The 15,201-nt window shown below is 43.3% G+C and overlaps 2 protein-coding genes across 2 annotated transcripts; both read left to right on the top strand.

The window, feature by feature from the left end:
* The first annotated feature begins 5,936 nt into the window (after window positions 1-5,936).
* On the top strand, window positions 5,937-7,261 carry KRTAP17-1 (keratin associated protein 17-1). The gene has a single exon (XM_077850466.1). The coding sequence runs from the start codon at window positions 6,472-6,474 to the stop codon at window positions 6,808-6,810; it is 339 nt and encodes a 112-aa protein (XP_077706592.1). The 5' UTR covers window positions 5,937-6,471; the 3' UTR covers window positions 6,811-7,261.
* Window positions 7,262-12,850: 5,589 nt separating this feature from the next.
* KRTAP16-1 (keratin associated protein 16-1) lies at window positions 12,851-14,956 on the top strand. The gene has a single exon (XM_077850465.1). It carries the CDS (start codon window positions 12,887-12,889, stop codon window positions 14,555-14,557), a length of 1,671 nt encoding a protein of 556 aa, XP_077706591.1. The 5' UTR covers window positions 12,851-12,886; the 3' UTR covers window positions 14,558-14,956.
* Window positions 14,957-15,201: the final 245 nt, after the last annotated feature.

Below are 15,201 nucleotides of genomic sequence, written 5' to 3'. Positions count from 1 at the left end.
GTCAAGAAGCGGTTAATTGAACACATGATATGAAATCACTGCCATAGAGGCACCTGGGTGGTTTAGTCAGTTAAGCATCTGCCTTCTGCTCAGGTCATGATCCCAGCGTCCTGGAATCAGCCCTACATCGGGTTCCCGGCTCAGCTGGGGGGACCGTTTTTCCCTGTTCCTCTGGGGCTCCCCCAGCTGTGCTCTCTCTCTCTCTCTCTCTCTCAAATGAGTAAATAAATGAATAAATAAATTCTTAAAAAATACATCAAATAAATTCTATGTAATAAGCTTCTCACATCAAATCAAGTTTTTATTGAATTGCTTCTGGTGAAGCCAGAATCAGGACCTACCTTTGTTGCGGGAAGAAACGCCGGAAGCTGCACATGTAATGTCCCCTAACGGACACTAGAGGCCGCCAAAACAGAAACTAGGCCATATTATGACTCCTGCCTGCGGTATTTCCCCATCCTGTTCTTTCTTGAGCACTAAGCATACATTTAATAGGTACTCAACTGCTCTAATTAAGAAAGCCAGGTCATTTTTGTAAGCAGTATCTGCCACACACCAAAATAAATTTCTGATGGATAACAGTAGTAAGTGTAAAAAAACGCAATTATAAAAACTATAAAAGAAAGAAACAGAAAGAGAAGAAAGAAAAGAAAGAGAAAGACAAGAAAGAAAAAGAAAGAAAGAAAGAAAGAAAGAAAGAAAGTAAAAAAGAAAGTAAAAAAGAAAGAAAAAAGAAAGTTAATAGTTGTCTGGTTTGGAAGTGGTGAAGAAGTTTTGAAGCACAAAAGCAGCAGAAAGGAAAATGCAGGTAGAGGTGCCTATAGAAGAAGAAAATTATATGCATGAAAAAACTCATAGACATAATTAAAAGGAGATGATCTAGTGGAACAAATTTTGCAGTGAGTGGGAGAAAGGAAAGTTACTACACTTAGCTATAAAGTAAGCTCTTACAAATAAGCTAGGAAAGATGAGTAACTTAAAAAAAATTGCCATGAGCATATAATTCCCAAAAGAAGAAAAAGAGACCTACAGAACAAATGCTCTAATAATGAAGTCAATACAAATAAATAGTACAATGAGATTCCATGACTGGACTACCAAACATGCCAAATTTCTTGACAAAGAGATTTAAAAAATAATACTAATTGGTATTGGTGAAGGCACCTGTGAAATGGGTGCCAATGGGAATTTTTTTGGAGGATGATTTTTCAATATTTATTTATATAGCCTTAAAATTATTGACATGCTAAAGATTCAGTAATTATATTTCTAGGGATTTATTCCAGGGAGATAATAAGAAAGATGCATAGAGTCACATCAAAGAAGCTCGGCTCAGTGTTTTGTTTTTAATATTGAAAAATTGGAAACACTTAGATATCCAGCAATAGGAAGGTTTACCACAACTTGAAAATATAATTTCTCTCAGAGTTTTATTATATTTAACAATCAACATCTTCATGAGCATATTCTCAGATGAAGCATAATATTTGGTGTAGAAATCAATTTACACAGTCTGATTTCAATTTTGTAAAAATAGTTGTCAAGATGAAACTCTAGAGTATCCAAGAGTCTTATCTTTATTCTGGAGTTTCTTTCCCTGCTACTCTTTTCTCATGACTCGGGCATCAGTGGGGTATTTCTATAGTCACTGCCCCCAGGGTAGGGTTATTACTTTAGAAATGTAGAGAGAATGAGCCAAGTCAGTGCTTAGTACATGCAATTCAAAATAGATCTCTGTGCTGGAGGACAGTTGCTGGTCAGACAGAGAGGGCCTTGGGACTCCTGGAGGGAGGATGGAAGGATGCAGAATTATGGAGAACATGGAGAAAAATATTTCAGGTGCCATCACAAGGAGAATGGTGACCAAGAATAAGAGAGAACCATGTGTTTTTCAGTGGATGCCCACTGGGAGCCAATTATTACTCTCTTCAAGGCTGCAATATTGTCCAAACCACACAAAACTCAGATGCCATTTCCAGATGAAGGATGGGGAGAGAAAAATTCTGAGAGATTTCTGAGTTTATACAGAACTGACTTTTCTTCCCCCACAAGCTGGAATGAAGGTTGGAAATAGTTTTAAGCAGTCTTAGAGAAAGATAGTTTGGAACATGGATTTAGAAATTTGTACCTGATATATATATATATATATATATATATATATATATATATATATATATAAATATATATATATGCTTATACATGCTTATACATGTATATGTTTATGTATAGCTACCTACAGCCATGTCAATATTTACATGTAAGTCTTTAGAAAAAGTGCTAAAAAGGGAATCTAGAATATTAGCAGAATATCTTTGTTGTGGGGTTATGGATGATTTTTATTTTCTTGCTTTTAATTTTTTGTATTTTCCAGAAATTCCACAATAAACAGGTATGAAGTTCATAATGTAAACATTATTTTATTATTATTATTATTATTATTTAATTATAGTATCAAAGGCTAATGACAGTTTGAGAAAAATATTTATAAATCATAATACAGACCAAGCTTTTATTTTATTTTATTTTCAAGCTTTTATTTTCTAATTCACAAAGCATTCCTATCAACCAAAGTAAAAAGACCAATGACCCAACAGAAAAATGGGCAATGGATACAAGAAGACAATTTATATAAGAGGGAACATATATGGAATTTAAGCACATGTAACATTACTTAATTTCACTCACAATAATAGAAGTGCAATTTAAAATGATTGTCAGAACCTATCTTTCTACTATCAGATTGGCAAGATCACACTTTTTTCTTAAAGATTTTATTTATTTATTTATTTATTTATTTATTTATTTATTTATTTATTTATTTATGAGAGATAGAGAGAGAGAGAGAGAGAGAGAATGAGCAGGAGAGTGCTGGGAGGAAGAGGCAGAGGGAGAAGCAGACTCCTTGCTGAACAGGGACCCCGACGCAGGGCTCAATCCCAGGACCCCGGGATCACCATCCAAGCAGAAGGCAGATGCTTAACTGACTGAGCCATCCAGGCTGCCCCCACAAACTATGATTACAAGTTGTGTTGGTGAAGTTTGAGGAGACAGATCCTCTCACAGATTGCTGATGGGAGTGTAAGTCTTACAACTTTTGTAAAGGGTGATAGGCAATATCCTTCAAAATTACAAATGAAGGGGATCCCTGGGTAGCTTGGTGGGTTGGTCCCTGCCTTTGGCCCAGGGCATGATCTTGGGGTCCTGGGATCAAGTCCCACATTGGGCTCCCTGCATGGAGCCTGCTTCTCTCTCTGCCTGTGTCTCTGCCTCTCTCATGAATAAATAAATAAAATCTTTTAAAAAATTACAAATGAAAAAATCAATGAACCTGCAATTTCTCTTCCAAGAGTTTACGGGAGGGATGTAGCAAGATACGTGTAAGTACACAGTTACATGATAGCAAAATATTTAAAATTAAAAGTTCATAATAGCAAGATATTGGAAATAGAAACAAATGTCTTTTGAAGAGAATTGGTTAATAGATGACTATGAAGAACTTTTTTATGTACTGATATGGAATGAGCTATAAGATACTTTGTTAAGAGGAAAAAAAGAGTTAAAACCAGTGTGTATATTATGCTACTATTATACCTGCTATCATGTGTGATGAACAAAAATATATCTATACATCTGTTTTTCTTGTATATAAATAACATCTGACATTTATCAAATAACATGTGCCCAATATACTGTTCTAAGTACTTTATATAACTCATTTAATATTGAAAACAGTCCATGAGAGTGGCACTCTTATTATCATAATTACCATTTTATAGATGAGAAAATTCAGGCACAGAGGGGCGAAATGAAATTGAGAGCAGAGGAGAGGGTGGGTAAAAGGCAAGAGAACTGACTGGTGGACACAGAAAGAGGAGAGAATTTTCACTGCACACTTTTCAGGCCTTTCTCATGGGAATGCATCACCTATCATTAAAAGAATGAGAGGCACCTGCGGTGGCTCAGTCAGTGAAGCATCTACCTCTTGATTTTGGCTCAGGTCATGATCTCAGGGTCGTGGGATGGAGACCTGTGTCGGGGTCCATGCTGAGCAGGGAGGGTGTCTGCTTGAGATTATCTCTCCCTCTTCTCCTCCTGCACCCTCTCTTTCTCTCTCTCTAAAATAAATAAACAAATCTTAAAAAAAAAAAGAATGAAAAGAATGTGTCTATTGCGGATATCCCTATATTATACTTACCCAGAGGTGTCCATCTGTGGATGTGGAATGATGGAAGCAACACTGGACCAGGAAACAGAACATCTGGGCTACGAAGCCACTCTATCATTAATGTGTTTTCTCTGGGCCATGGTATCAACCTCTGCGGGGAAAAAAAGGGCTTAAGGGTGATGGTCATGGTGGCATTAAATTCTATCAGTGTTTTGTTACCTATTTGAGAATTTGAGTCATCTGGGAAACTTTAGAACATATAGCTTCTCAAACTCCCATCAGCACATAAACTGATTTAACAGGAAGAAGTACAGGTTGGGGGGCTTTGCATTTTTCAAAAGCCTCTGTCTTAGGCCATTCTGAGTAAAATCAGGTTTAGAAACCCTGCCCTGGACCACATGATCTCTTCCTCCCAATTTTAAATTTCCACATCCCACGAAGTACTGAGCATCCTATCAGATACAAGCAACCCATCATCTGCCATCACCCTTCTCAGTCCATCTAACCTATCTTAGAGGCTGCCTTACCTCCAGGCCCATATAAAAGGAAAATGCAAATTAAAATGGAAGGACTGTGTCTCCTGATCCAGATCTCCACACCCACTGCCATCTTCCATCCCCACCTCCCACTCCACCCTCTTCTCTGGGTGCTGCCTTCCAAAGGCTGAGCCCTAGTTTACAGGATTGCCATTGCCATTCCAAGAGTATGACAAGATACCAAACCCAACATGGAGATAGGAATTTTGACCTGTCTCAGAATTTACACACGGACCTGAATCCTCCGTGGATCCTAACCTCTTTTCAAAGTCATTTTGTGCCCTGCGATGGTACTCTGGGTGTTTCCTATGCTAATCTCTTATTCTGCTAGTTGGTCTTAAAAAAAAAAGTGTACAATGTTCCCATCTTTATGTGATGGTTTGAATAGTCAATGATCTTTCTTCCTTCCTTCCTTTCTTCTTCCCTCTCCTCCACCTCCCCTCCTCCATCTCCTTCCATCAAGGAAAGGGTTCTGACCACTGCTCTTCTTTTTTTTTTCTTTTTTTTTTTTCGATGTTTCTAGCAGCAATGTCCACAATAGCCAAACTGTGGAAGGAGCCTCAGTGTCCATCGAAAGATGAATGGATAAAGAAGATGTGGTTTATGTATACAATGGACTATTACTCAGCCATTAGAAATGACAAATACCCACCATTTGCTTCGACGTGGATGGAACTGGAGGGTATTATGCTGAGTGAAGTAAGCCAGTCGGAGAAGGACAAACATTATATGGTCTCATTCATTTGGGGAATATAAAAAATAGTGAAAAGGAATAGAGGGGAAGGGAGAAGAAATGGGTAGGAAATATCAGAAAGGGAGACAGAACATGGAAGACTCCTAACTCTGGGAAACAAACTAGGGGTGGTGGAAGGGGAGGAGGGCGGGGGGTGGGGGTGACTGGGTGGCGGGCACTGAGGGGGCACTTGACGGGATGAGCACTGGGTGTTACTCTGTATGTTGGCAAATTGAACACCAATAAAAAATAAATTTATTATTTAAAAAAAAAAAGACCACTGCTCTTCCAGCCTACTTAGTTAGAGAGGAGTGTGAGTGTTCATTCAGTTCACCACAAGGCCAAGGGAGAACGTGGCTCCCGCCTCTTGCAGTTTTATGATGAGTCTTTATTTCACAAGGCAGTTATTAATCATGACTGATGCTCACTGACCAAGCCCAAACAATTGTGTGGCACACTCCACATACCACACACAGTCACAAATGTTTGCTTTGCTCACATGGGCTGGCATGAGGATGCCATTTCCGCCTGGGAGGAGCCACCGGACCAGACCTCAGATAGCAGCTTCTGCCTGCGGCGAGAGGCACGGGCATCCAGGTTTTACCATTCTGATTTTCCAGAATAAGCATTCATAATCAGAGGGGTCGGCTGCCAACTTGCCAACAGAGGAGATGTGGAAGGGGAGCACCCATTCCAGAACCAGAGTCCATGGCTCTTTCCAACCTTGGCTAATGACGGCTGGCCCATGTTTGGCCGTGATGACAGGTCTTTTCGAAGATGTATTTTTACCCTCTGGACAAATAGCAGTTGGGCCGAGTGGGGCTTTTTTATGAGTTGAGGTACTCAGAGCTGGAAAATAAACAGGCGGCTAATGAGACGTTCTTATGGAAACTGGCATAAATAATAACAAAGGAAACATCCTGTCCCCTGTGCCAACACCCTCTGGTGAAGGGCTATAAAAGCTGCTGGCCTCTGGCCACCGTCAGACGTGGGGAGCTCCGGCCGCGCTCCTGACCTGCCACCTGACCGCCGGGACCATGGGGTGCTGCCCAGGGGACTGCTTCACCTGCTGCCCTCAAGACCAAGACTGCTGTGAAGTGTGCTGCTGCCAGCCCGCCTGCTGCGGTTGCTGCGGTTCCTGCTGCGGCTGCTGCGGTTCCTGCTGCGGCTGCGGGGGCTCTGGCTGCGGGGGCTCTGGCTGCGGAGGCTGCGGAGGTGGCTGCTGCGGGTCCTCCTGCTGCGGCTCTGGCTGCGGGGGCTGCGGCTCTGGCTGTGGGGGCTGCGGGAGCGGCTGCTGCGGGTCCAGCTGCTGCGGCTCGTCTGGGTGCTGCGGGCCCGTCTGCTGCCAGCCTACGCCTGTTTGCGAGACCAAGTGAAGCCCTCTGCCCCCTCCGCGGAGGTGGCCCAAGCAAAGCCTCCACTTGCTGCAGGTGGAGACCCCTTGTCTCCAGGACATCCTTGGCTCCCAAGACAGCGTCCTGCCTCCGTGTTATTTGTAGACGAGGGCTTGTTCTCCCAACGCCTGCCCTGGTATTTTAAGGCCCTGAGAACAAGAGCCATATGCTGGTGAGAAATGGAAGCTGGGTCCCATCCAAAGTGATCCCCGAAGCTCACAGGGAGAATCCCCATGGCTTTATTTTCATGGACTTAAATGTCTTGTCACTATAAGACATCATCTTACTCAAGGTGGCTTTGGGACTGACCCTCCTCCTCAGCTTTCTGCTGCTTTCGAGTGCAAAATTTTCTCTTTGTTAACTTCTTAATAAATTCGAGCTTGCTGGCATAACTGAATTAGTTCTCCCGCCTCTTCCTTGGCTCCCTCTTGGGCACTGGGCCAGGAAAATTTACTCTGGCATCTGCAGTAGTTTCTTTTTTTTTTTTTAAGATTTTATTTATTCATGAGAGATTCATAGAGAGAGGCAGAGACATAGGCAGAGGGAGAAGCCGGCTCCTCACAGGGAGCCCCATGTGGGACTCAATCCCAGAGCTGGGATCATGCCCTGAGCTGAAGGCAGATGCTCAATCACTGAGCCACCCAGGTGTCCCTGTAAATGGATTTTTAAAATGTGGTTTGTGGACCACTTGCATCAGAATCACCTGGGAGCTAGTTAAAATGGAAATTCTGGAGCCCTTCCCGAGAAAGGCAGAATCAGAATCCACAGGGGTGTGGCCTGGCAATCTGTGTTTTAAACAAGAAACCCAGATGTAGACTAAAGCTTCCATGTACTGCATGAGATTCACTTGGGGAGGTTTCAAAAATACAGATTCTTAGGCGTCACTATCAGAGATTCTATCCATTAGCTCCAGGGTGGCAGCCCTGGGATCTGCATTTAAAAAATGCAGTAAATGGGCAAATGCTGAGGCTGGCCAAGGTTTAATCTTGAGCAAGGGGCATGCCTTCCTTCAGCATTATAGCTCTCCAGAATGGTTCTGCAGAAGCTTCAGATTTGGTCAGAACTTTCTGGCAAAGTTGGGAAGAGGCTTTGGTAAAACAAGCTTGCTTTGGAATGGAAAAGATTCCTGTGGCAGAACTTTGTGAACACAGTGCCTATGAATGTTCTGGGGATTCCAGTTCTTTCTTCTAGCCAAATGCTTTGACGAAGTTTCCCTCTTCTGGGTTATGTTTTCTCGTTCTACAACCAGCTGTATCTCTTCTGCTTGAGTCCCAGGGATGAGAGGGGTGAATGTCCATCCTCTAGGTGGGGCCTAAGCCAGGCGTGTTTGAGTCCTGCTGGAAGGTTAAAATTCAGAAGACAGTTGATTCGACTTCTTGCTGAACATGATCTTAAGCTACACGCGTATAAAATTAATTTTTCTCTTGCCTCAGGAGAACAATATTTATTTTTTATTTCTGCAAAGCAATTTTTCATTCAACAAACAAGCAAAAATATATTTTTTGATTGTAAGCATGGTAATGATCTCTAAAAATATGAAAAAAAACCCAGAAAAATATGAAGAAGAAATAACAGCTACCTGGATTCTCAACTTCACCTTCATCATTTATTACTGACATAGATGTTTCCAGATTCCTTTCTAAGTATATTTACAAATAAAACTGGGATTATGTTATTTTTACATTTTTGCCTTTAAAAATTTTTGTTTTTTATAAACCAACTTTATTAATGTATACTTCATATATAATAAAGTACACATAATTGTAGTGTGTAGTTTGATGAGATTTGACAATTGTATATTCTTAAGTAACCACCATGACACTCAAGATATAGTACTTTCCATCATGAGATACCTGAGTGGCTCAGGGGTTGAACATCGGCCTTCAGCTCAGGTCATGATCCTGATGTCCTGGGATCAAGTCCCACATCAGGTTCCCTGCAGGGAGCCCGCTTCTCCCTCTTCCTGTGTCTCTGCCTCTCTCTGTGTGTCTCGTGAATAAATAAATAAATAAATTTTAAAGAACTTTCCATAATTCTTCAAATATTTAGTGCCCCATTTGCAGGTAAACCTCCCCAATTCTGGTCCTAGCCTCAGGCAACCATCAATCTTTTGTCACCATAAATTTTGCCATTTCTAGTATCTCATATAAATGAAATCATGCAGTGTGAACTCTTTTCTACTTAGAATAACATTATTTATATTCATCCTTTTTGCAGATATCAATAGCTCATTCCTTTTAAAAATATTACATTGTATGAATAAAGTACATGAAAAAGTTCATATACTGATGGGAATTTGGGTTGTCTCCAGTTTTTGGCTATTATGAAGAAAGGTGCTATAAACATTCATGTATAAATTTATGTGTGGACTTATGTTTTCATTTATTTTGGATGAATACTTAGGTGTTGGGGGGCAGCCCTGGTGGTGCAGCGGTTTAGCACCATCTGCAACCAAGGGAGTGATCCTGGAGACCCGGGATTGGGTCCCATGTCAAGCTCCCTCTCTGGAACCTGCTTCTCCCTCCGCCTGTGTCTCTGCCTCTCTCTCTCTCTCTCTCTCTCTCTCTGTATCTCTATGAATAAATAAATAAAATCTTAAAAAATACTTAGGTATTGGATTGCAAGATAAGTAGTGTGAGAATATTTAACTTTATATAAAAAAACCTACCCAACTGTTTTGCAACAGTTTTGCCATATCATTTTGTGTTCCCACCAGCAATGTCTGAGAGTCCCAGTTGCTCCATGTCCTTACTAACACTAGATATTGTCAATCTTTTTATTTTCAGCTTTTCTAGCAACTATATAGTGGTGGCTTATTGTGTTTACTTTTCTTGGTTTCATTTAAAAACCCAGCAATATTTGTAATGTCTTACTTGGGAGACAATTCAAAATTTGAGTCTGCTTTGGTTCAGTTTCAAACTCTACTATTTAGGTCATTTTGCTCTTGTTGGAATTGGCCTCTTAGGAGCTAGCGTTTTAGGGGTGCCTGGGTGGCTCAGTCAGTTAAGCATCTACCTTTGGCTCAGGTCATGAGCCCCAGGTCCTGGGATAGAGTCATGGGTCAGGCTCCCTACTCAGCAGGGAGTCTGTTCTCCCTCTCTCTGTATCTCTCCCCCTGCTTGTGCTCTCTATCTCTCTAGAAAATAAATAAATAAAATCTTAAAAAACCTTCACCAAAACCAGCTCTTTTAACTCCCAGGACAAAACCACAGCCAGAACATGAACATGCTAATAGGACAAAATTGCCAAGAGACTGATAGGTCTGCATTGAGTAGTTGTAATTCAGAGTAGTTGATTCTTCTATTACTCATGGTCATGGTTTCATGGTTTCCCAGATGGGTGAGGGCAGGGTAGTGATTTCTTTGAATTACTGATAAAGAGATGCCCTTTTTAAGGGGGTCCTCATTCTTTCATCAATAAATATTAATTGTGAACTGCCTATATATCAAACATTGCTCTGGGTACTGGGTATGTATCAGTGAATACACAAAATCCTTGCCCTCATGGTACTTATATAATGTTAAGGGAGATGAGACCTTTAAGAATAAAGTAGAAATGGGTTCGATTGTTAAAAGATCTGCTTATTCCATGTAACAAGGAAGGATTCTTTGAGATGACATTCCAGCATAACAGATGATGCCATGTTAAATTTCTCTGCTGAGAGAATTTATAAGGGATTTGTGGGAGGAAGGCCATCTCCATGTGAATTTCATTGCTGGCTTAGCTGAGGAAGAGAAAGGTGGAGATTAGGATCTTGGGAGCTCCTTCTCTGCCTTACCTTTTGCAAAGTTGTCCAAAAGTCTTCTTTTCCAACTGCCTGAGAGCTACATCTCAATAATGACACTCTGTTTCTAATCTTCCACTTTCAACCACTAGATCTATTGATTCTGCCTCTTTAGAACCTCTCACATTGCTCCAGGCTCAAGTCACTGCCCAGTCCAGGTTGTCACTATGAAGGTTTTGAGTAATTGCTCCAGACTCCTAATTGTCTCCCTGGCTCCAGATTTGCCCTTCTCCAATCCCTTCACCACAGCCAGAGAGGTCTTTACAAAGGGAAAATGTGGTCAAGTTACTCCCCTATTTAAAGCACCCAGTGTAAAATCAGTGTAAAATCAGTGTAAAATCTAACTACTTATCAGGGTCCACAAGGCCTTTTCAAGACTGCGTGCCTAGTACCCTTCTAGTCCCATCGCTGTTCCTTCCTGTCTCCTTGTACCTTTAATCCTGGCTATGGAACAATTTACTGCCCCCAAATGTATCATGCTTTTGAGGAGCCTTCCCTAATTTCCTACAAACCATGTTGGTCTTTCTCTGGGTGCCTCCATAGGACCCTGTGCATCCATTCCATCTGTCATAGCACTTGTACATATACTGTACCATAATTACTTATGGATGTATCTGTCTCTTTCCTAAATTTGGACTTCTTGAGCCATGAATTGCAGTTTGTGCTTTTTTGTATCCCTCACACAGAAACATATGATGGCTATATTGAACGGATGAATCAAAGAGAAATCTAGTGAGTTATTGCATAAACCGATGAATGAAGAGAGAGATGGTGAGTGGATGGTACAATGGTTTAGCTTTTCTAAGGGAGAGCCTGTATTTTGCATTGATGTTGAAAGCACACAGTGGAGGCAGGCCTTTACTAAGTAAGGATATCAGGCCTTGGTGTTCAGAAACCTAGAGTATGTTTCTTCTCTCAGGTCTGTCTGAAGTAGTATCACTGACATACTTTGAGAAAGCATTTGTGTTCTTTGTTTTTGTTCACAATGTCTTTGCAAAAGATCTCTTGTCTTTCCTATCCTTTGGGTCTTGGAAGTGTCTTTCTTTTAAGAGCTATTAAAATCATCAAAATCAAGAGGGATTCTTTTTTTAAAAGATTTTATTTATTTATTAGTGTATTTTTTTAATTGGAGTTCGATTTGCCAACATATAGTATAACGTCAGTGCTCATCCCATCAAGTGCTCCCCTCAGTGCCCGTCACCCAATCATCCCATCCCCCTGTCCACCTCCCCTTCCACTACCCCTTGTTCATTTCCCAGAGTTAGGAGTCTCTCATGTTTTGTCACCCCTCAAGAGGGATTCTTGAGGGCCACTGAATGCTTGAAGAGTCAGTGGGTGCAAGGAAAAGATGGAAGCGAAGCAGAGAGGCTAGGGTCATGTGCTTTCTAGGGACAGGTAGAGCCAGTGGTCTGGGGCAGGGCTGTTCATAGAACAGGATGCAGGACAACGCAGTGCACTGAGCCTATGACATGTGGTTTGACAAGTCTCCTAAGAAAGGTCAGACTATACAGGGTGGTGAGGAGGAAGGAGAGCAGCCCTAAAATAGGGAGCAAGCTGGGTGGGATCTTTAACAAGTGATTTAAACTTTCTGATTCCACTTTCTCTTTCCTTCTTTACCTATAAAGGGGAGAGATGAATTCCTATCTTAAGGGATTGCTGATGGTTTTAAATAGGACCATTGCTGTGAAGTGCAATCATTTTAAATCCACCCCAGATAGCCCCTCTCCCACAGAGCTCACCACTGCTCCCCTCTACTAATCCCTATAAGTCTACTGTTGACTTTACCATGGCTTTTCAATGAGTTTACCTGAATATTGACAGTTGCTGGGCTGGAGGGTGAGATCTGTGGGAATGGGTGAGTAGGTCCTATTCAAGTAGGCATCCCTGTGTGCCCCCTGGTACAGAGGACTAGATGATGGATAAATTATAAGTTCCTTTCTTCTTCCTCTGTTCATGACGCTCAGAAACACAGATCATTCAATTTGAAGGCAATGATGCTTGTTCCAAGATGACTTGTTGCTCCGAGGATTCCAGATTTAGTAAGTCAATAAACAAAGAGCTTCTTTATGGGTAGATAAACAACTTCCAGATCAACAAACCTTGGCATAATAAGATGTTCCTCTGAAAACTGGACCAAGCAGCAATAAGGAAAAGATGCAGGGGCTCCAAACAGCACATGTCAGTGAGGGGGTATAAAAGTGAGGGACTTGGAGAGCTGTCCCAGTCAGGTAGCACCCCTCTTAGCACTCACAAGGGAGCAGAGGCATCTCTACCATGTCTGGAAACTGCTGTTCTAGGAAATGCCCGTCTGTGCCAGGCATCTCTCTCTGCTCCACTGAGGTGAGCTGCGGAGGACCTGTCTGTTTGCCCAGTTCCTGCCAGAGCCAGACATGGCAACTGGTGACTTGCCAAGGCAGCTGTGAATCATCTAGCTGTGGCCCACAGTGCTGTCAGCCCTCCTGTGCTGTGAGCAGCTGTGCCCAACCTGTGTGCTGTGAAGCCACCACCTGTGAGCCTTCCTGTGCTGTGAGCAGCTGTGCCCAACCTGTGTGCTATGAAGCCACCATCTGTGAACCTTCCTGTGCTGTGAACAGCTGTGCCCAACCTGTGTGCTGTGAAGCCACCACCTGTGAGCCTTCCTGTGCTGTGAGCAGCTGTGCCCAACCTGTGTGCTATGAAGCCACCATCTGCGAGCCCTCCTGTTCTATGAACAGCTGTGCCCAACCTGTGTGCTGTGAAGCCACCATCTGTGAGCCCTCCTGTGCTGTGAATAGCTGTGCCCAACCTGTGTGCTATGAAGCCACCATCTGTGAGCCCTCCTGTGCTGTGAACAGCTGTGCCCAACCTGTGTGCTGTGAAGCCACCATCTGTGAGCCTTCTTGCTCAGTGAGCAGTTGCTGCCAACCTGTGTGCTGTGAGACTCCTTCCTGCCAGCCAGTCCTCTGTGTACCCACTCCCTGCCAGTCCATTCTGTGCAAACCCAGCTGCTGCCAGCCGGTCATCTGTGAGCCCAGCTGCTGTTCAGCTGTCTGCACTGTGCCAAGTTCCTGCCAACCAGTGGTCTGTGAACCCACTAGCTGTCAGCCAGTCTGCCCCACACCTAGCTGCTGTCCCTCTGTCCGCTCTGTGGCTAATAGCTGCCAGGCTGTCTGCTGTGACCCCAGTCCTTGTGAGCCATCTTGCTCAGAGCCCAGCAGCTGCCAGCCAGCTACCTGTGTGGCTCTGGTCTGTGAGCCTGTCTGTCTTCGTTCAGTCTGCTGTATTCCAAGCCCTTGTGAGCCACCTTGTGTCTCTAACACTTGCCAAGAGACCTCTTGTTGCATCTCCAGCCTCTGCCAACCCATCTGCTCTGAGCCCAGCCCTTGTTCAGCAAGTATCTGTGTGCCCAGGCCATGTCAACCTCCCTGCTATGTAGTCAAGCGCTGCCGGTCCATCTCCTGTGAGCCTGTTTCCTGCCCATCTACCTCCTGCCAACCTCTTTGCGGCCGCCCTGGGTCTTCTGCCTCTGCCATCTGCCAACCTACTTGCTCTCGGACCTTCTACATACCCAGCTCCTGCAAACAGCCTTGCACTCCTTCAGTTTCTTACCGCCCAATCTGTCGCCCAATCTGCTCTGGACCCATCACTTATAGGCAGCCTTATGTGACCTCCATCTCCTATCGCCCTGCCTGCTACCGCCCATGCTACTCCATCCTGCGCCGCCCAGCCTGTGTCACTTCGCTCTCTTACCGTCCGGTCTGCTCTCGCCTGCCTTGTGCTGACTTCTGTAAAAAGGATTGCAAGAAATCTACTTCCAGTCAACAAGATTGCACCGACTCAACATCCTGCAAGGCTGAGGTCTCAAATGCCAGTCCCTGCCAGACCACTGAAGCCAAACCCACCAGCCCAACCACCCGTGAGGCCGCAGCCAGCCCGCCTACTGCTGCCAAGCCTGCTGACCACTAATCTGGCCTCAGCCTGTTGATTCCTGCAAAGCAAACCTCCAGCTAGAGAGAAATCTTAACTGCCCTCCCCAAAGCTCACAATGACTTAGTTAGAATTTTTCTGCATCATCACTCACCATCTTCTTATACTTCAAAGAACTCACCAGAAATATCCGTGTCCTAATGGTCCAAATGAAGGCGCCCTGGACACCTAGAGTGGAGACATTCTGGATTCCTGCCTGCTGCTGCCATTAAGCTGAGAAGAGCTGCTTTACCACATCATTTTGAGTCTCTTTCCCAGCATTAAGTTTTTTCTTTCCTCATGCATGTGCTCCCTTGCTGGGTGTGCTCACATTCCTTGGGGACCTCTTCCATAAAAAAAGATATTTACCTGTCCAATAAAGTGGCTAAGTTGAAGTGACATGCTGTTTTCATTGCTCTGTTAATGTCATATTCTCTTGAGCTAACTTGTTTTGTTTTTGAGAGCAGCATCATTCATTCATCTATCCAATAAGCTTTATTAGACAGCTGTTAGGTAGGGACTGTGTTTGGCTGTAGGAATGAGAAAACTAAAGTCTCGGTCCTTGTTCTCAGAGAGCTCACTGTTGGGATGGGGGTGGGAGGAGACAGATAGGCAGAGAGACAGTAACTACATTGCCTTGTGTT

The sequence above is a fragment of the Canis aureus genome, chromosome 16 (assembly GCF_053574225.1).
Source record: "Canis aureus isolate CA01 chromosome 16, VMU_Caureus_v.1.0, whole genome shotgun sequence".
In the NCBI taxonomy this organism is placed as follows: Eukaryota; Metazoa; Chordata; class Mammalia; order Carnivora; family Canidae; genus Canis; species Canis aureus.
This window is presented reverse-complemented; position numbering and strand designations above follow the sequence as displayed.